Genomic DNA, 17,335 nt, shown 5'->3' with positions numbered 1-17,335 from the left:
GATAGATGTGAAATACTTGAGGAAACTACAGGTTTATTGCTAGGCATGGGTTTACGTTTTTATGTTGCTATATACCTGTTACAATCCATAATGCACCATAAACTGTTTGAAACTTTTTTTTAAGTCATGCAGTTAAAAAAGCTAATGATGCTGGGAGAAATTGCTTACCCAGAAATTTTCACGTTTGACATGGTATGATTGATTTTTTTTGTTGTTGTTTTGTATTGCCTGCAGCTTGTTTCTGAAAGTGTATCCTAGATACATATTTAGCAACTAGTGAAAACCAGGAAAAACCTTGAAAATTTAACGCAAGAAAAAAAGTATTTCTGTTATTTTAAAGATCTAATTGCTGACATTCAAAGGATGCTTAAAGATGTAATATGCATAATGTGGGTGTATCTGTCTGTCTTTTTGGTTTGTTGTTTTTTGGGTTTTGGGGTTTTTTTTGGTTGGGGGAAGGAGTTTTGTTGTTTTGTTTTGGTTGGGGTTGTTTGGTTTGGTGGTTTTTTTATGTTACTCCCAAGTCCAATATACATCTGTGAGCCTCAGATATTCTACTAATTTTTCCCTCTTTCAGCGTGTCTTTGGATATGCTTAAAGCTCTAATCAACAGCTTTGAATGTTATGTTTTTCAAATATGTGACGTATCTAAAAAAACACATTTTAAAATAAGTAGGAATCCATGCTTAAGCTGTTTCCAGAACTCAAACACCTAAAGGGTACCATGTTGTAACTTCATTACGTACCATTCTTCTCACAGGAGTAAAATCAAGCTGGATCAGTCAAGAATGCAGATCTGGTGCTTTTTAACCAGGCAGAGCAACGTGTCAGCATGTTTACACAGGTTACCTAAACAAATCATACATATATGATCACTTTTGAGATTGATTAGCCTGCATGCTACTCAGCTACAATTATTTTATCCCCATCCATTGCAATGTAGTGGAAACATGCACAGCCGCTCTGTAAGTTGAGTCCCATGACTCATGTCACAGCATGGTTGAGAGCAACTCCAACATGTTCCTCTCTCCTTGTTACGTCTTTGATATTTTCTGTACTACTTTTGTGGCATAACCTGCATGCTTTCTAGGTTTTTATTACCGTTACCTGAATTATTAAGCATCAAGACTGTCCAAGTTTAAAAGAGGTTAACAGCCTTTGATTTTATGAAAATGGAAAGGTAATCTTCACTTGACTTTCTCTGTTCATCTGTTGAACCATGGTTTTAGCTGTCATGTAGTTATGAACATTTTCTATTCATGTTCATTTGACCAATGCCTTTGTAATAGTACATATATACAATTACTTGTATGCTAAAATGTTTATACCTTTTGATATAAATTGTTTCATGTTTGTTCACAATGTTTTTATAATTTACATTCCAATTTTCTCATATAAAAGAAGCTAAAATATAGGATGAAAGATACACTCCTGGGAAAAACCAAATATTATCTTTTTTTATGCATGTTCCTCTGACTATGGATGTAATATAGTTATATTCTACTCATGAAGTTTGTGTATGTCTGTGAGACTGGAGTTAGGAAATAATTTGTATCAATTTTTCTCTTCATCATCAATAATTTTTTCTTTGTAAACTTAATCCACTTGCTGCTTTTTTTTTTTTTTTTGAGAAAGACAGACATAAAACATAATTTCAAGCAAAAATTCTATGTAGGGAGTCTAAATAAATTGGGGTGTTTTAAAGCTATATAAATAAAGTAGTTCAAGCAAGAAAGAAATATGGAAATCAGGAAAATCTAAGATAAGGCTAAAATTAAGGCAATTGTTAAAAAAGACGAAATGGGAAGTACCTCCCAACCCTCTAAGCTCAGGAACTCCAAAACTGTAAAACAAACCTTAGTTGTACCAAGCTACATGTGTCTTACTCCTGATGATCTCTTCTGAGTAGTTGGGCAGTTCTGGTCCTTGCCATTTAGGGGTCATTGAGGTATTCCTTTTCCAAATACAAACTTTGTTCATGTGGTTTCGTTGTGGAATTCTGCATTATCTTTCATGTATTCTTTTGTACTGTATTATGTATTGGAAATATTTCAGGTCTCACTTTTGTGCCCAGGGGGCCTGTAAGCTATTCAGAAAGTTGGAATGGAAAAATATCTTGTGGAATGGAAAAATATCTTTCTAAGGATTTTTCCAAAACATTTTAGAAAAGGCACTAAAGTAGGGCAGATAAGAATGCGTAGTATCCCATCCTACTGCTGCTAAGTACAGGGGATGGTTCTGATTTGGTGGATATTGTTTATTTGACACTGCTTCTGCTTCAAGCTTCTGCTGTTTTGAAGCTGGACAGGTGTAGAACAGCATGCAAAATAGTAAACCAGTGGCTTGTAATCATTTGACTGGAAAATACTTGAATGTTTTTCATTTGGATGTCACATTCTATTACTGTAACCTTCCTTGCATAATAAGATGATGCTTTTTTTTCTTTTATAAATATGCATGCCTGTTTGTTGGTGGGTCTTGGTTGTTTTTTGTTTTGTTTGGTTTTTTGTTTTTTTTCCTAAGATACGTAGATTAGAAGGGGTAGGTTTTGGTTTTAGTTTGGTGACAAAACCTGAGTATTTTCTATGGGCAATACTTTGGGTTTCTTTAAAAGGTAAAGAATTTGCAAGCTTTATTTATAGACGTACTTCTTTCAGAAAAAGATAAATAAAACTATACCAATAAAAATGATTTGACCAACTGTGCTTATGCTTAAGAATACTGTGTTCAGTGATAAGTGAAGCTATGTAGTAAAGATGCTTACAAGAAATGTGCTTTGTGTCCTTTTTGTTGTTTAATAGTTGAGACTAAATGGAAAAATGAGATTGTTTTTATTGAAGAAGTATTTCCTGCGGAAAATAGATCTGACTAAGCAGGAAAATAGTCAATTGATGGTGTATAAGTGACATAACACAGATTTCTGTTGCATTTCCATGTAGTAATGTTTTTGGATCCTCTTTTCTAAGAGGTTCCTGAGCATACTCTCCAGTGTAGTTATCAACAATCATTCTTCACATTTTACTGCAGTTCTTTACCTCCTTCTCCAGCAAAAACAGTCTACTTAAATGAGAGGGAGGGAGGGAGAGATCCTTAGTAAATGAGAAAATGTGAACGTAAGAATATGCAGCACTGTCATCCTATATGGGTTTGTTTGGGGTTTTTTGTTTTGGTTTGGGGTGTTTTTGTGTATTACACAAGACAATGTTTCCCTGTCATTCCTTGTATTAGCAGCTGTATTGGTGGTACATTTGTTCTTTGCTTTGCAGTTTGGGAAACATAGCAGATTTGCTTTGCTATTTGAATATCAAAATGTGAATGACTTACAACTTACATCACGAGAATAATCAGTGGCTTAATTATTAGCTCTTCTTACAGCATTTTCTTTAAAGTCATTATCTGCAATTTTGCATACACTTCCATTTATTATTTTTAAGGTGATGCTCAGTAAAGATTGACTCTTTACTAATTACCTCAAGCAATCCTAAGTGGCTTCAGTGGGACAATTTGTAGTAGTAACATTATTCTTGCAAGTATTTGTGCTATCATACCTTGATTCCTTCAGGAAAGAAGAAAGATCGTGAGCTCCAAATTTTGACCTTATAACAGTATAGTGGCTGTAACGTGTTCAAAATCTCAATAGCCAACAGTGAAAAAGAAAAAAGGTAATATATTGACAGAATCTTTTCTAACAAAAATATTTTAGCTACTGATTGGTAAACGTCAAGGTTGCTAGTCAACTCTTGAGTACGTAAGTTGACATATTCAATCCAGTGCTTAGTGTATATGCAATGAGGCCACTTTGCCTTAGTTTGTTAAACACTGAACAGCAGCAAAGTGCACTGAAGTTGAAGGATGAGCATTTCTGTCTTTCCTAAAAGTCCTGTTTGTGGAGTGATTCACAGAATCAGTTAGATCTCTGTGAACTTTGTACATAGACAAGAAACTAACTGAATTTTTAATTAGAACAGGAAAATATTCTATGCATATTGCTTTTTACTGTCTGGGTTTTTTTTGTGTTTTATACCATCATCTTAGTGAAAAATATGAGCTCCCTACATGAAAAAAAAAGATCCAATGTTTAATTAAATGTATAACTCTTCAAGCACAGGGTTATATGCCAGGCTGCCTGTCTTGTATCAAAATAGTTCATTAAGCATCTAATTGGATTTCTAGAGTCAAGAAAACTGCCTTTCTTAACCAAAACTAAAAAAAAAAAAAAAAATCACTAATCTTTGATCCTTCTACTATGTATTAAATGAGACATATAACTTCATGTTCTAAACACATCGATTCTTTTCAGTTTATTTTCCTTTTAAGGTTGTTCATTTTTTAATGTTGTTAATTCATAAAAATCTGTATTCTTTCAGTTGTATTCATGTCATCTGTTCAAATGGTGTACTAAGTAGCTTGCGGTTCAAATGACCCAGGATATTTCACATTGTTTTTAATTTTCATTAGCAGTATGACACACAACTTCCTTACTCTTCAAGCACATATATTTTTTAAATAAGTAATCTGATTTATAATTCAATTCATTATTTGAGTTTACCTGCCACTGCTGCACCATTTTGCAATATATATGCTATGTCATGGAATGATGAAAGTAGCATATTAATAAAACAATGGAGGTATATAGTGCTGTCCTCGGGTTCAGTAGACGTAGTGATAGGAAAAGATGTTTGCTGTGAATATTGATATTTTAAAATTAACTCTACTAAAAATGAAGAGGTGTTTACATAAAATATGAGCAATTTTGGGGTTGTATTTCAGATAATGAGTTTCTAAAGTAGCAGCAGAGTAGGCAATATTTTTTATTAAAATACTTTTTATTAAAAGCAAATGCAGAACACTGGGTTACTTTTTTTTTTTATTAAATTGTCTCTGTCTTCTTTCACAAATGTAAAAAAAAATAAATTGTTTGATACCCAAAACAATTTTGTCCTTTCACATTTCACAACTGAGATGTAAATATGGCTTGATTGGATAGTGCCTGTAACTTGTTTGGTTTTATATTTTAGATGTCTCTTAATCATGCAAGTTTAGCTAAATTAATGAACGTGGTGTTAATTCTATGAAACTGAGACTGTTTTACAAAGTGTGCTTACATCATTCCCTACAGACATTTTTTTGTGTGAATTCATTACTGATGTTATATACTTCTTGGTAATAACATTGTGAAATGTCGGAGAATGCTGTGACCAAAACTACTTTGACTTAGTTTGGTACTCATACTCAGATTAAATGTACAGGATGCCACATCTTCCTTTAAAATCTCCAGACTATGGGTTTTTGAAATACACATGCAGATTACAAAACTAAAAATTAATTGAGGCTTATTCTTTTATTATTTTTTCATACTATCATGATTTATGTAACTTTAATTATGACAACAATTAGTTTTTTTCTGGGTGTTAACTGTACAGGTATGCGTACCAGAGTAATGGGTAGTTTCACAATGCACAATGTAATACATATGTGCATTGGCAAAAAAAAATGCAAATTAATGCCAGTTGAAATGTATTTATCGTACTTTTTCCTTCTTGAAACTTACCAGTATATATATGGAAAAACAAAAGTTGTTCGTATGGTAGTGATAATTATGGGTTAAGACAGGGCAGGCTTAATTTATTTTATGGATATGTTGAGGGGAATGATCAAATTCACATCTGAAGCAAGGTTCCATATTAAACCTGATTTTACTTTAGCGTTTTCCAGTCTAGATCATAAGAATGATCTTAAAAGGAAAAATAACTAAATTATCTGTGATCAAAGGTAACCAAATGTTATTATAAATTATCATATTACCAGAAGTGGTTAGCTTTTACCATACTGATGTTTAAGATGCCGGCGAAAAAGAACTGATAATTCCTTTCCTTTATTTTTATATTATGAATAATGGGCACTGAATTAAAATCAGACCTTAAAAATATGCTACCTTTTCTCCCTTAGACAGTTTACCCTCACAGTTTACAATTTAAAAGTTTTTGCTGTCAGGATGTATTGTCTTCAGGTTGAGGAGAGTGCTGTAGTGAAAGTAGATACCAACATAGATCCTCTTAACAGATACAGTATGACTGATACTGGTTTAAAATGCAGCAAGAAAAAATATTTTCTTACTAGAAAATAATTATAGAAAACAAAATAAATAAAATATGTATCAGAAAATCTACTTGGTAGTAGTAAACTTTGATGGATGATAACACTGTATTACATTTAGACCAGAAATTCTAAAATTCCATGAAAGTTTACATGTAACGCCTTGTAATCTCTAGGTAGAAAGTAGATGATTTATACACATTTCAACAGCATTGTCTGCTACGTGTGGATGTTTGTGTGTATTTCTGGTGACAAGTATTGTTGTTATTATTATTACTTGCACACAGTGTTGCATGCTTAAACATAATGAACATTCTAAAAGTTTAAATATTAGTAAAGAACAATTGTTATCAAATTTTATTTTCAGAAGCTAAATTTTTCCAGCTCATCTGAAGGAAGTACAGTTAATTTAGATCTCTTTGGAGAAGAAAAAGCTGAAACTGAACCAGAGAAAGCATCAGAGCTACAGCCATGCTTTACAGAAGGTGTGTTTTACAGAAGGTGTGGAAATAAGATTTGGGGTTGGTTTTTTGGTTTTCGATTGTTTGCAACCGCAGTGGCAGTTCAAGGAAGCTATTTGCTACTGCAATCATGAATCCTAGTTTGTCAGATCTTATAATTAATTTTGTCTGTTGTAGATAGCTGTACTGAAGTCCATGGAGCCATTTATAATCTATATATAATCCATTTAGAATCTATAAACCGATTCTCAGCAATCAGTAATCCTCTTGATTTAAATGACATTTTCAGTAGTGAAATCTGAAAGACCAAAGACCAAATCCTACACCAGATTCACTCCACTGAGAAATTTAAACTAGAATCATGATTACCTGTGGGCCCCTTCATAGCGCTAGGAAGAAATTCAGTGAACGATTTGGATCTTGGAAAGTTTGACTCACACAGTAGAGTTGTTATCTTGACATGACACCATTAATGTGGGGAGGGAATGCATAAATGTAATGTAGGACGCAACAGTTGAATGAGAGCCTATGTTTTTATTAAGTGAAGAAGTGTTAACAGCATACTTGCATGCCCTTAGAAGTTTTGGTTTATTTTAGTTCTGTGTAGCTATATCCTTTAGGGGACTACTGAAATTTACTGAAAATTACTGAAACGTATTTCCTATCATTGTGGTATTACAAATTTTACTTTCCTTTCAAGTCATGCTTAAAATCAAAACAAAATATGTTCCTGGATTAGCTCTCCTATCCTATTCATGCTTTCTGATTTACTGTTATGAAAACACCTTTGACTTAGGCTGGGACTCTTGTCCTTTGAAATATTATTTCACTCATCTTTAAAAAAACAAAACTGTTTTGCAGTGTGAGGCTATATTGAATATATCAAACTCTAGATTTAAAAAAAAAAAGTATATTTCTCAAATAATTTCACTTTATATTACAGTTCTTCCTTATTCTTATATCATGTGATGTCTATCCATCCTTGGGCATAAGATTAATTTTTTCAATAATGTAGGCATTTTGAGTAGGTGAAGGTAAGGTAAATCATGCTTTTCACAATGGTAGCTGTTTTATCTGAGCTGATGAAATACACTGTAACTTACTTGTAAAATATGAACTTAATGACAGTCATAGGAAAACTAAGCTGCTGCCTTTGGGAACCGTTAAAGTAATTTAAACTTGGTTATGTTTCTATGAGATTGATGATTTTTAAAGAAATACAGAGACTTCTGTTAAGCAGGTAGATACTGAGGTTCATTGAAAACTGTGCCTTGAGGACCCGTGACAAGGTAAGGAGCCCTTCAAGGTGAGGCAGAATTCTGTGGGTGGTGGCCACAAATCTGTACCACATGGAAAAGCTCTCACAATCTGCAGTTAAATCAGTTGTTTATGTCATGACGGAGGTATCATCCCTTTCAAATCATCCCTTGAAGCAGAGGTCACTCCTTAGTAAAATAAAATAGAGTGTTTACATTTGTGATTTATTTGAACCTTACCTGAGAGACAATAGTACTTTTAAAAGAAGCTGCTGTACTCTTGATCTACCTCATGTGAAAGCTTAGCGCTATGTGTTTGTTTCTACTCCCTGACAGTTCTCATATGTTCTTTGTTTTATCTGTATGTAAATGAAAAATTACTTTTTTAAAAAGTGCTTATAAATTAAAATTAGCTTAATTAGATTACACTCTTTTTTAATTATTATTATTATTCTAAGCTTGTTGTAGTGTTAGGGTAGTAGAAGAATTGTGTGCAGCAAGTTTTCATACACCCAAAGCATCAAATTGAGAAGGTAAGTGTGCTTTAAGTAGCTTGCAGTACTTTGAAGCATAAATTGAAGTAATTTGAACTCATGAAACAGAAGCCTGTTAAGAGTGATTTTGCTTTTTCAGGATAATGAAAATTCTACTGTATATCAGTTTGTCATTGTATTACTAGGCTGTATACGGAAATTTAAATGCTGTGAAGGTAGTATGGAAAGCACAAAAGGAAGAATCTGGTGGAACCTTCGAAAAACCTGCTACAAGATTGTTGAACACAACTGGTTTGAAACATTCATTGTCTTCATGATTCTTCTCAGCAGTGGTGCTCTTGTAAGTAGAGCTTGAACCCATAGGAACAGTACCCACAAAAAATGTTTTATCAAAGAGAGTATTGTAACATATCTGTGTTTATGCAGAAAAAAAATATAAAGTTGGCTTGAAAGAGAGCTACGTTGTGATTTAACCCCAGCTGGCAACAAAATACTATGCAGCCGCTCACTCACTGCCCCCTCACCCAGAGATATGGGGAGGAGAATCGGAAGGGAATGAAAGACTCGAGTGTTGAGCTAAGAACAATTTAATAATTAAAATAAAATACTGACAATATTATTAATAAATAATAATAATGAAAAGGAGGGAGAAGGGAAGAGAAATTAAATCCGAAGGGAAGGAAGAAAAGAAAACAAGTGATGCGTAATACAGCTGCTTGCAAGTGGCTGACCAATGCCCAGCTGGTCCCCAAGAAATGGTCAGCAGGCCTTGGCCAACCACCTCCCCCCCACCCCTCTCCCGCCAGGTTTATATACTGAGCATGACGTCCCATGGTATGGAATATCTCTCTGGCTAGTTCAGGTCAGCTATCCTGGCTGTGTCCCCTCCCAGTTTCTTGTGCCTCTCAACCTTTCTTCTGACAGGGCCTGAGAAACTGAAGATAACTCTATCCTCGCCAAAACCAGGACAGCCTGCATCTAAATTCCCAGAATATTTTGGACAGTGCATATAAAATAAGTCATTAAAATTCTGCTGTCAAATAACATTCTGCAGATTAATTTTTTATGAATACAAGATGATGTGTGTTTAAGGGTGTTTATGAAAAAGATTACACTAAAAATCTTGTTTAAGAAATTATAAAAATTATACAAAATTAATTGTATGCAGTAAACTGGAACAATTACTTTAATTTAAAATTGTCAAAAAAAAAATGAATTCATCATGTTCCCAGTTAATTTTTTGCTTTTAATTTAGATTCAGTATATCTAGACTGTTACATAGGAATCCTTTAATTCATTTATACTGTTCTTAGTGGCAACTAGTCCTTCACACAGCTACTAAGTATTGGGGTCTTTTTGTTTGTTGATTCCCATAAGATTTAGTATATACTGTAATTATGTCTGCTCTGGCACCTGAAGCACCGTGTCCCCTCTTCTCTGACCTCGGTGTTTGCAGAGTAGTTTCTCTTACTCTTTGTCTTCAGTCCTCACAATGCCATCTGGTGTTTTGCCCTTTCTCAAATATGTTTTCCTGGAGGTACCATCAGCTTCACTGATGGTCTCAGCTGCTGCCTGTGGTAGGTCCATTGTGGAGCCAGCACAGGGCAGCCCCTGGTCTCTTCTCAAGTGGGCCAACCCTACAGCTTCCCACTACTAAAACCTGGTCACCAACACCCAATATTGGAATTCAGCAAAGATCAGCAGCAACATAAAAATTAGTCACTGTAACTCATCATTCTCTTTTGTTAGTTGAATTTATTATAACCAGGAGGCTGCCTTCTGACTGAGTCTGATGGGGCTTTGCAGGGTGGCAAATTGTAATTTTGTGTTGACTATTATTGAAATTTCTAAAAACTCTTTTTTAGTTACAATCCAATCATTATATTATATTTCCATTATCAGGCAGTAATAAAATCTAAAATTCAGAAAACGCAATTGTAATCTCTGCTCTGGTTTGCTTTTCAAGCTAAAACATCTAAAGTTGAAAGTGATTTTACTTTGCCATTTTTAATTCAGTTCTTTTGGGTTAATGTATGGTTTGGGAAGACCTATGATATTTGGCTTATATGTAACCATTCTTCACAGGCTTTTGAAGATATATATATTGAACAGCGCAGGACTATAAAAATCGTACTGGAATATGCTGATAAAATCTTCACTTATGTCTTTATTCTGGAAATGGTGCTAAAATGGGTGGCCTATGGTTTTCAGACTTACTTCACAAATGCTTGGTGCTGGCTGGACTTCCTGATTGTTGATGTAGGTACTATACTTTCTAAGTAGCCTATTTCTGTTGTTCAGGTAGATCCTTTTATGTAACTCCAATCTAATACATATATATATATATATATATACAGTGAAGAACATAAATTGAGTTTAAAAGAATAGAAAATGCCATACCAGTGAATAAGTTTCCACTGTAATTATTCAGTAACTAAATCCACCTTTATATTTATGCTGTCATTGACTCCATGTGTTCTGTCTGGGGTTTACTGCAGTGGCTCCCAACCAGTGGGTGAGGGCTATCAGCTGACTGGACTTCAGTCTTCTGGCTTTGGTGACAGAATGAGGAGGAAGCAAACACAGAAAGGAAAGGAAAATTTAAGTGAGCACATGAGGTTGGGATAGGACAGCTGATCCTGAGCTTAATGAGTCACTGGCAAAGAACTGCAGAGGAGAATGGTATCAAGAAGATTTCAAAAAAAGAGGGATGGGAGCTGGGAGACAGCAATTAGAGTAAAGAGGGCTGAGGAAAATCAAAAGTGATAACCTATGGATCAATATAAAAAGATGAGGATCATTCATTTGCAGTCCTCAGTTTGATTATTATGGCGCTCTAGGTACTAGAGTGTGTACTAGGCTGCAAGGCCCAATTTCAGTGCAACTCTTCCAGTTTCCATTGACACATCACTTCCTAAAGATTCTTTTTTGGAAGCTGAAAATATTTTGGTTTTGTTTGGCTCTGTTTCTGATCGTAGAGAATGCTTTCTGTTGCCCCTCTGAATTCTGAATTCTTATAAAAAAAAAAATAAGGCCAGGTTTTAGGTGACAGAATTAATGCTTTTCAACAGTAAAAAATAAAAAGTACTGTTGAAATTGCACTCCAGAGAAATTAGTGGAATTAGTGACATGGCATGATATTTCTTATGAAGGAGTTCTTTCTCTTTGTGTAGGCATTTGAGTAGAGATTCAACAAATGGACAGGGGAAAAAAAATTAATCAGATGGAATCTGGGATCTAGGACAGAATTTTTTTTCCCTACCAAAGAATTGAAAATTACCTAATTATCTTTTTTAAATACTTTTTTGGAGGCAAAGGCACAGAGATGGTGTTTCTTACCTGTCTTCCTTATTTAACTGTGCTTCTCTTTCTAGCGTCACTTGTGGGTCAGGGGTGTAGAATCCCCATTTTGGGCAAATGGGCTAACTCAGTAACATGAGATAACATATGTTTTCTCTGGGAAATGCAGTTTTCTGCTTTCTCCTTTCGCATCCTCTCCATACCTTCTGTTGTGAACACCCAATACATACATATAGAAAGTAAAAAGTCAGCATGCGTTCCCAGAACAGATGTATTGACCACTAAGAAACTCAGTAAGTTTTCTTTCTTTAAGATTAAATTCTGCAAAACAAGATACCCTCAACAAGGCAAATGAAAAAAAAAAAAAAAAAAAAGTTAAGACTGTTTTTGAGTAAGGCTGAATATATATATATATGTATATATTTTTTATGTTCACTGTCTGTATGGATGCCATAGATTTCTGATAATATTTTTTATTGTAACTCAACTGCTAAATGAAAAAGTACGATAATTTTAGTATTAATGGGAAAGCAGTGGCAATCATACAGATGAATTTTGTCATCTTTGCATGAAATTGTTGATGCCATGCTTTACTCTCATTTCCTGTTAGGATTCCAAGACAGTATGTTTCTAGAATCTTGTGATACTCAAATCTGCATTTCTATTTGTCTATTAGAGTTGTCCTTTGTGAAAATCAAAGAAAATAAGAAAAAAATAAATGTATTACCATTTAAGAAGCATTCACAATTAGTAACTTTGTGCAAGCCTGTATTATGAAAGTTGGACTTTGTATTGCATTTAAGATCAATTCTTCTTATCAAAGCATACCATATCTCCATATGGATAGGTAGGACCTACTGTTTTTTTCAGTTATTTCAGTGCTTTCTTGTAGCCATCTTCATGTCATGCTTGGAATGCCTGCATCTTATCACCCTATAGAAGCAAATCGTAGAACAATTTAGGTTGGAAGACACCTTTGGAGGTTTTCTTGTCTAGCTCCTGGTCTTGAAAGCAGGGCCATCTTAGAAATTAGCTCAAACCTGCTCAGGGTGATACTCAGTTTTGAACGGAGATTCTGCCACCTTACTTGGCAATGTTTCCAAGTGTTTGGCCACCTTCCAAGTGTAAGGCCCCTCCTCCCCCCACCTCCCATCCCCTAAAAAAATCAGTGGTGGTCTGCTTAGCTTTTTCTGACTTTATTGCCAGATTTACTTACTGTTTTCAGGTGGTAGCAAGCAACTTTAACTCTTTCTCGTACTACTGGCATTTTACCTGTTGGTTTAGGTAACAGGCAATGTGCTGCCCTCAACTGGTTATCTTTGCTTTGTCTTCCTGTCCTGTGCCATTATCCAGTTGAACATTGAACAAATCTGCTATACCAGTACCAGTCTAATTAAACATTTCACAGTGAGACAGTGTTTCACAGGATTTTTTTAGGCAAACTGTTCTGTACCCATCAGCCTAAATTCTCCAGCTGTCCTCTGTTTGGGAAAGAATTTATAGCATGTGAAAAGAAATTCTTTCCCATTATGATGTTCACAGTGTTTTCAGAAAAGCATAATTAGCCCCAGAACAGGTACAAATGCTCATTTTGCTCAGCCTTCCATATGCAAGTTCAGAGGGTGTAATGAAAAAGAACAAACATGGGATTGTGTAGTGTTTGACAGCTTGCTTAAGCTACCCTTAGAGGAAAGAAATTTACGTAAGGCTACCTCATGTGTAAATGCAACAGGAGACAGCCGTCTGGAGTAGAAGAATCGGTGAGGACCGAAAACATTGACTCTCACCAGAAAACAGCAGGGCAATCAGCTTTTGAGCTGTTAATCCAGCTGTACTTAAAGATTTCAAAACTTCTTGTGGATTAGATCCTCTCTTCCAGAAGAGTAATAACGTTAAAAAAAGAAAGAAATCTCAAGCCACTCTAGTTGTTCAAAACACAAGCATTTTAACAAATCCAAAGCAAGATGTTTCCACCTTATGTTAACAATGTGCTTTTCTGCAAATGCCCTATGTGGTAGTTAAAGAACAGAAAGCTGAAAATGAAGCTGAGGATGGATTCTGTCTCACATGTATCATTACAGTGCATTTTTTACATTTTCCTTGGTTTTGTTACAATACACATTTATAATTTACTATGTTTTATGAAAGTATAGAATAGTATTTTGTACCTTTACATCAAGTATATAATATTATTTTGTAGTTTTACATCACAGGAATGTTACAGATAGCACTTTTGTATGTGGAAGGCAGTTCAGAGCTGGTATGAGTTGTCCAAACCACGATCATACATAGGGAAAAGGAGGAAATTACTTATTAATAAAAAAAATGTAAAAAGCTTACCTACACATGCACACATATCCACAGATGGTACCAGAAAAATTAAGCTATAATTGCCATCAGCACCATGTGACAAGATGAACTATCCTCCCTCTTCTTTCTCCCCTCCAAAAAAAAAAAAAAAAAGAAACCATAAAAAGTAATATGTTAAATTGTATTTAGTTTTCAAAGAAAGATAAAATTATAGCATCATTGAGCAGAGGTATGCTAATCTTGCAGGAAGAGAATTTCTTGCAATGTAAATGTAAGTGCATTATCTAAGAAAATAGGGTTATCTGACAGGAATACTTGAAACTTTTTCTCTGTATCTCTCTAGAATTATAAAAGAAAGGCATATTGCTAGTAAGGTCTTGATGAATTCATAGGGATTAATGGTTTCTATGCTAAATATTTGTCTAGCATTTGAATGAAGGTCATTCCACTCAGTGAATGTGTTCTTTTTCTGGATCTTCTCCTAGTTTTCTTTTCCCTTTTTTTAATGAAATTTTCTTCTCTTGAGCTACGTGGCCTAATTATAATCACTTAAGCAGCTGAGTTGTCTAAAGTTCTAGATGGGTTATTTCATAAATACAGGTAAATAGTTATCTATGATGAGGCATTGTAGTGATCACTGACCTGTATTTCGTATATTTCTCAGATGTTGAGTTCCCTGAGTTTTGGTTTCACCTGGTTTGTGTAATTTATAAAAAAAAAAAAAAAAAAAAAAAAAAAAGCACCTTGATTTTATTAAAACATTGCATGCTATGTTTGTTTAAGAGACATGAAAAATTAGCCAGCTTCTCCTCCTTGTCTATGTATTTTATCATGTCCCACTGTTTAACCCATTTCAATACTCTAAGGCAGATTACTCTAAAACGTATCTGCCAGCTTCTTGTTCATTCTTGGACTTAGAATTTTTAACTTCAGTTTTGGACTTTAAACACCAGAAACAGTACTCTTTGCCAAATGGAGGTATACATAGGTTTTCTTCCGGTACTTGATATTATGATTTCTAAATATCCAGATTGCAGTAGTCTGAAGAGATAAGTCCTGGTTCACAATTAAAATATTAACTCTGTCGTAACTCCCCTTCCCTGGAAAGTGTTGTCTGTTGTTCTGTGCATCTGAGTGCATTGCTTTTAGGTAATTGTTGACATTGTTATTTCTTCGTGTCTGTCATACAGTTAGGGGTCACATGTGTCAGAGTCCTGTCTGACTGAGTATATACTACTTCCAAGCCTGTCATCATCTGCAGGCAATATGAATTACTAGTTATTCATATATATGCTACTATGTGAATTACTGCAGACTGGCTCACAAATGCTGCTGGCTCACATTTTATCATTACTGTAATAATGCAAGTGTAGTAGAACACAGTATTGTGTTGGAGTATTTAGTATTGTAATGTCACATAGAATGGGATTATTTTTTTCAGTACGTTTCAGGCTTTGGCTGAGTTTATTGGGAAGATGAGTTTTTGTTAAAATTACTTGTATCTAAATTGCCCTTTGTTTTGCACAGATATGATGTGCATTCTTCTAACTAGCGCTCTGTGATGAAAATTCCAGAGATTAAGGTCTCTTTTTGTTCAGACTGCTCTGAAATTCACACACAATGTTCCGTTATGGTTTTTTGATTTTCTTTATTCTGTATTATTTGTGCTAGCTAGAGGCTTAGGGTCCTTATGAACTTTTTTCTGATACCCAGATCAAAGTTTTCTTCCTCAAGGCGTTACATTTGTATTGTGAGCCTATTAAAAAAATAATCTTGTTTTGTTTTGTTTCCTTTAGGTTTCCTTGGTTAGCTTAGTAGCTCACGCCCTTGGTTTCTCAGAACTCAGTGCAATTAAATCCCTTCGGACATTGAGAGCTTTGAGACCTCTAAGAGCTTTGTCACGCTTTGAAGGCATGAGGGTAAGAAAAAAAAAGTGTAATAAATCAATACAAATATGCCTAATTATAAAATCATGGAGGAACACTGAATGGCATGTCTGTTTTCAAGTCCAACAGTAGCATGTTTGATTGCATTACATGTGTTATTCTGTTTCTAGTTGCATTACTTCAATATATTTTAATGTTCTACATTAATTCTTTTGCTATATTTGGAAAAAAAAAAGTAATCTTTTAACTACTCGACATATTGTTACTAAAAAAGGGTTTTTTTCTGTGTTTATTTACCAGGTGGTTGTGAATGCTCTTACTGGAGCAATCCCATCCATTATGAATGTACTTCTGGTTTGTCTTACATTCTGGCTAATTTTCAGCATCATGGGAGTAAATTTGTTTGCTGGCAAGTTCTATAGGTGTGTTAACACCACAACTGGTGAGCCGTTCTCACCAGAGGAAGTCAATAATAAAACTATGTGTAAAAATCTTATGATGACTGTTGAGAATGTTCGGTGGAAAAACGTAAAAGTAAACTTTGATAATGTTGGAGCGGGTTACCTTTCTCTGCTGCAAGTAGTAAGTGTATAAATTTTGATACGTTAATTTTCCAGCTTTAAGTTTTATAGTAGTAACATTTAATTCCATAATTTTCAATGTTAATTTTTTAATTTATGAATGGATATGGGATATTATTTTATAATTGTGTTCTATGGAGCTAATTAATGTTGCTTATGGTAAAACTCTGATATATTCTGTGGCCATTTTGGAAAAGGAGGAATATCCAATCTACTAGATGGTTGTCAAGTTCCTTGGCACCCAAACACTAGTACCTTTTCAAGCTCTACAGAAATACAGTATCTCATTTAAAAAATAATAAAAAAAAAAAGAATACAGCGAAGATTTATTTTGCTTCTTTGATCTGTTAGGAAAAGTTATATTTTTACTGTGATACTCAAATAGATACGTTCTAGGGCGCATCTGATCTTCAAATAAGAGAGGCAACTATTGATTTAGTAGAAGTTTTTAAATTCACTTTTTCCTTTCTCTTCTTTCCATTATTCTTACTAGTCCAACTCCAGTCATTGTCTATTATTGTCAAGTGGGTTTTTTGGAGATAGTTTTTAGCTTGCTTTTAAACTAGATGAGCAGTTCCAGAATTTACTAGTGCTAGATTCCTAAGGACAAGCCTTTTTTAGAGGCAGCATCTGTAAATTGGAGCCCATAGGACAGAAACATATTCCTAATAGGGGTCACTTGACAAACTGCTTCTGGGGAAACATTTGTGCTTATAATCAGTTGGTAATTATTCTGTCTTTACTAAATACTACCAGTTGGAGATATTTTTAATTAGTATTCTGTTAGCAGGCTGCTGTCTGACTGCTCCAGGGAGTGATAGTAGCTATTGCTAAATTATATTGCAGCTGTGTAAATGATGAGCGTAGAGGACAGCAGTGCTTTTAGCTTTTGTAACAAAACTTAGAATAGTTCAGCTATGTAATGTTTCCTGTAAACATGACATTCATAGC

General features: G+C 34.4%; 1 protein-coding gene and 1 long non-coding RNA gene across 2 annotated transcripts in view; one reads left to right on the top strand and one right to left on the bottom strand.

Moving 5' to 3' along the window:
• The window catches only part of LOC121092834 (sodium channel protein type 2 subunit alpha-like), a 77,829-nt gene that overhangs the window by 50,273 nt on the left and 10,221 nt on the right, over positions 1-17,335 (top strand). Inside the window, exons 18-22 of the mRNA XM_040604436.1 lie at positions 6,464-6,581; positions 8,493-8,647; positions 10,393-10,566; positions 15,714-15,836; positions 16,104-16,385. Of these exons, the coding sequence (XP_040460370.1) occupies positions 6,464-6,581; positions 8,493-8,647; positions 10,393-10,566; positions 15,714-15,836; positions 16,104-16,385 (852 nt within the window). The remainder of the gene's footprint in view (positions 1-6,463; positions 6,582-8,492; positions 8,648-10,392; positions 10,567-15,713; positions 15,837-16,103; positions 16,386-17,335) is intronic.
• Positions 747-17,335, bottom strand: part of LOC121092836 — a 56,479-nt gene continuing 39,890 nt past the window's right edge. Inside the window, exon 3 of the long non-coding RNA XR_005829394.1 lies at positions 747-849. This is a non-coding gene — a long non-coding RNA (uncharacterized LOC121092836). The remainder of the gene's footprint in view (positions 850-17,335) is intronic.

This window comes from Falco naumanni, chromosome 8, assembly GCF_017639655.2.
Source record: "Falco naumanni isolate bFalNau1 chromosome 8, bFalNau1.pat, whole genome shotgun sequence".
Lineage (NCBI taxonomy): Eukaryota > Metazoa > Chordata > Aves > Falconiformes > Falconidae > Falco > Falco naumanni.
Note: the sequence above shows the minus strand (reverse complement) of the source record. Positions and strands in the feature narration are given on the sequence as shown.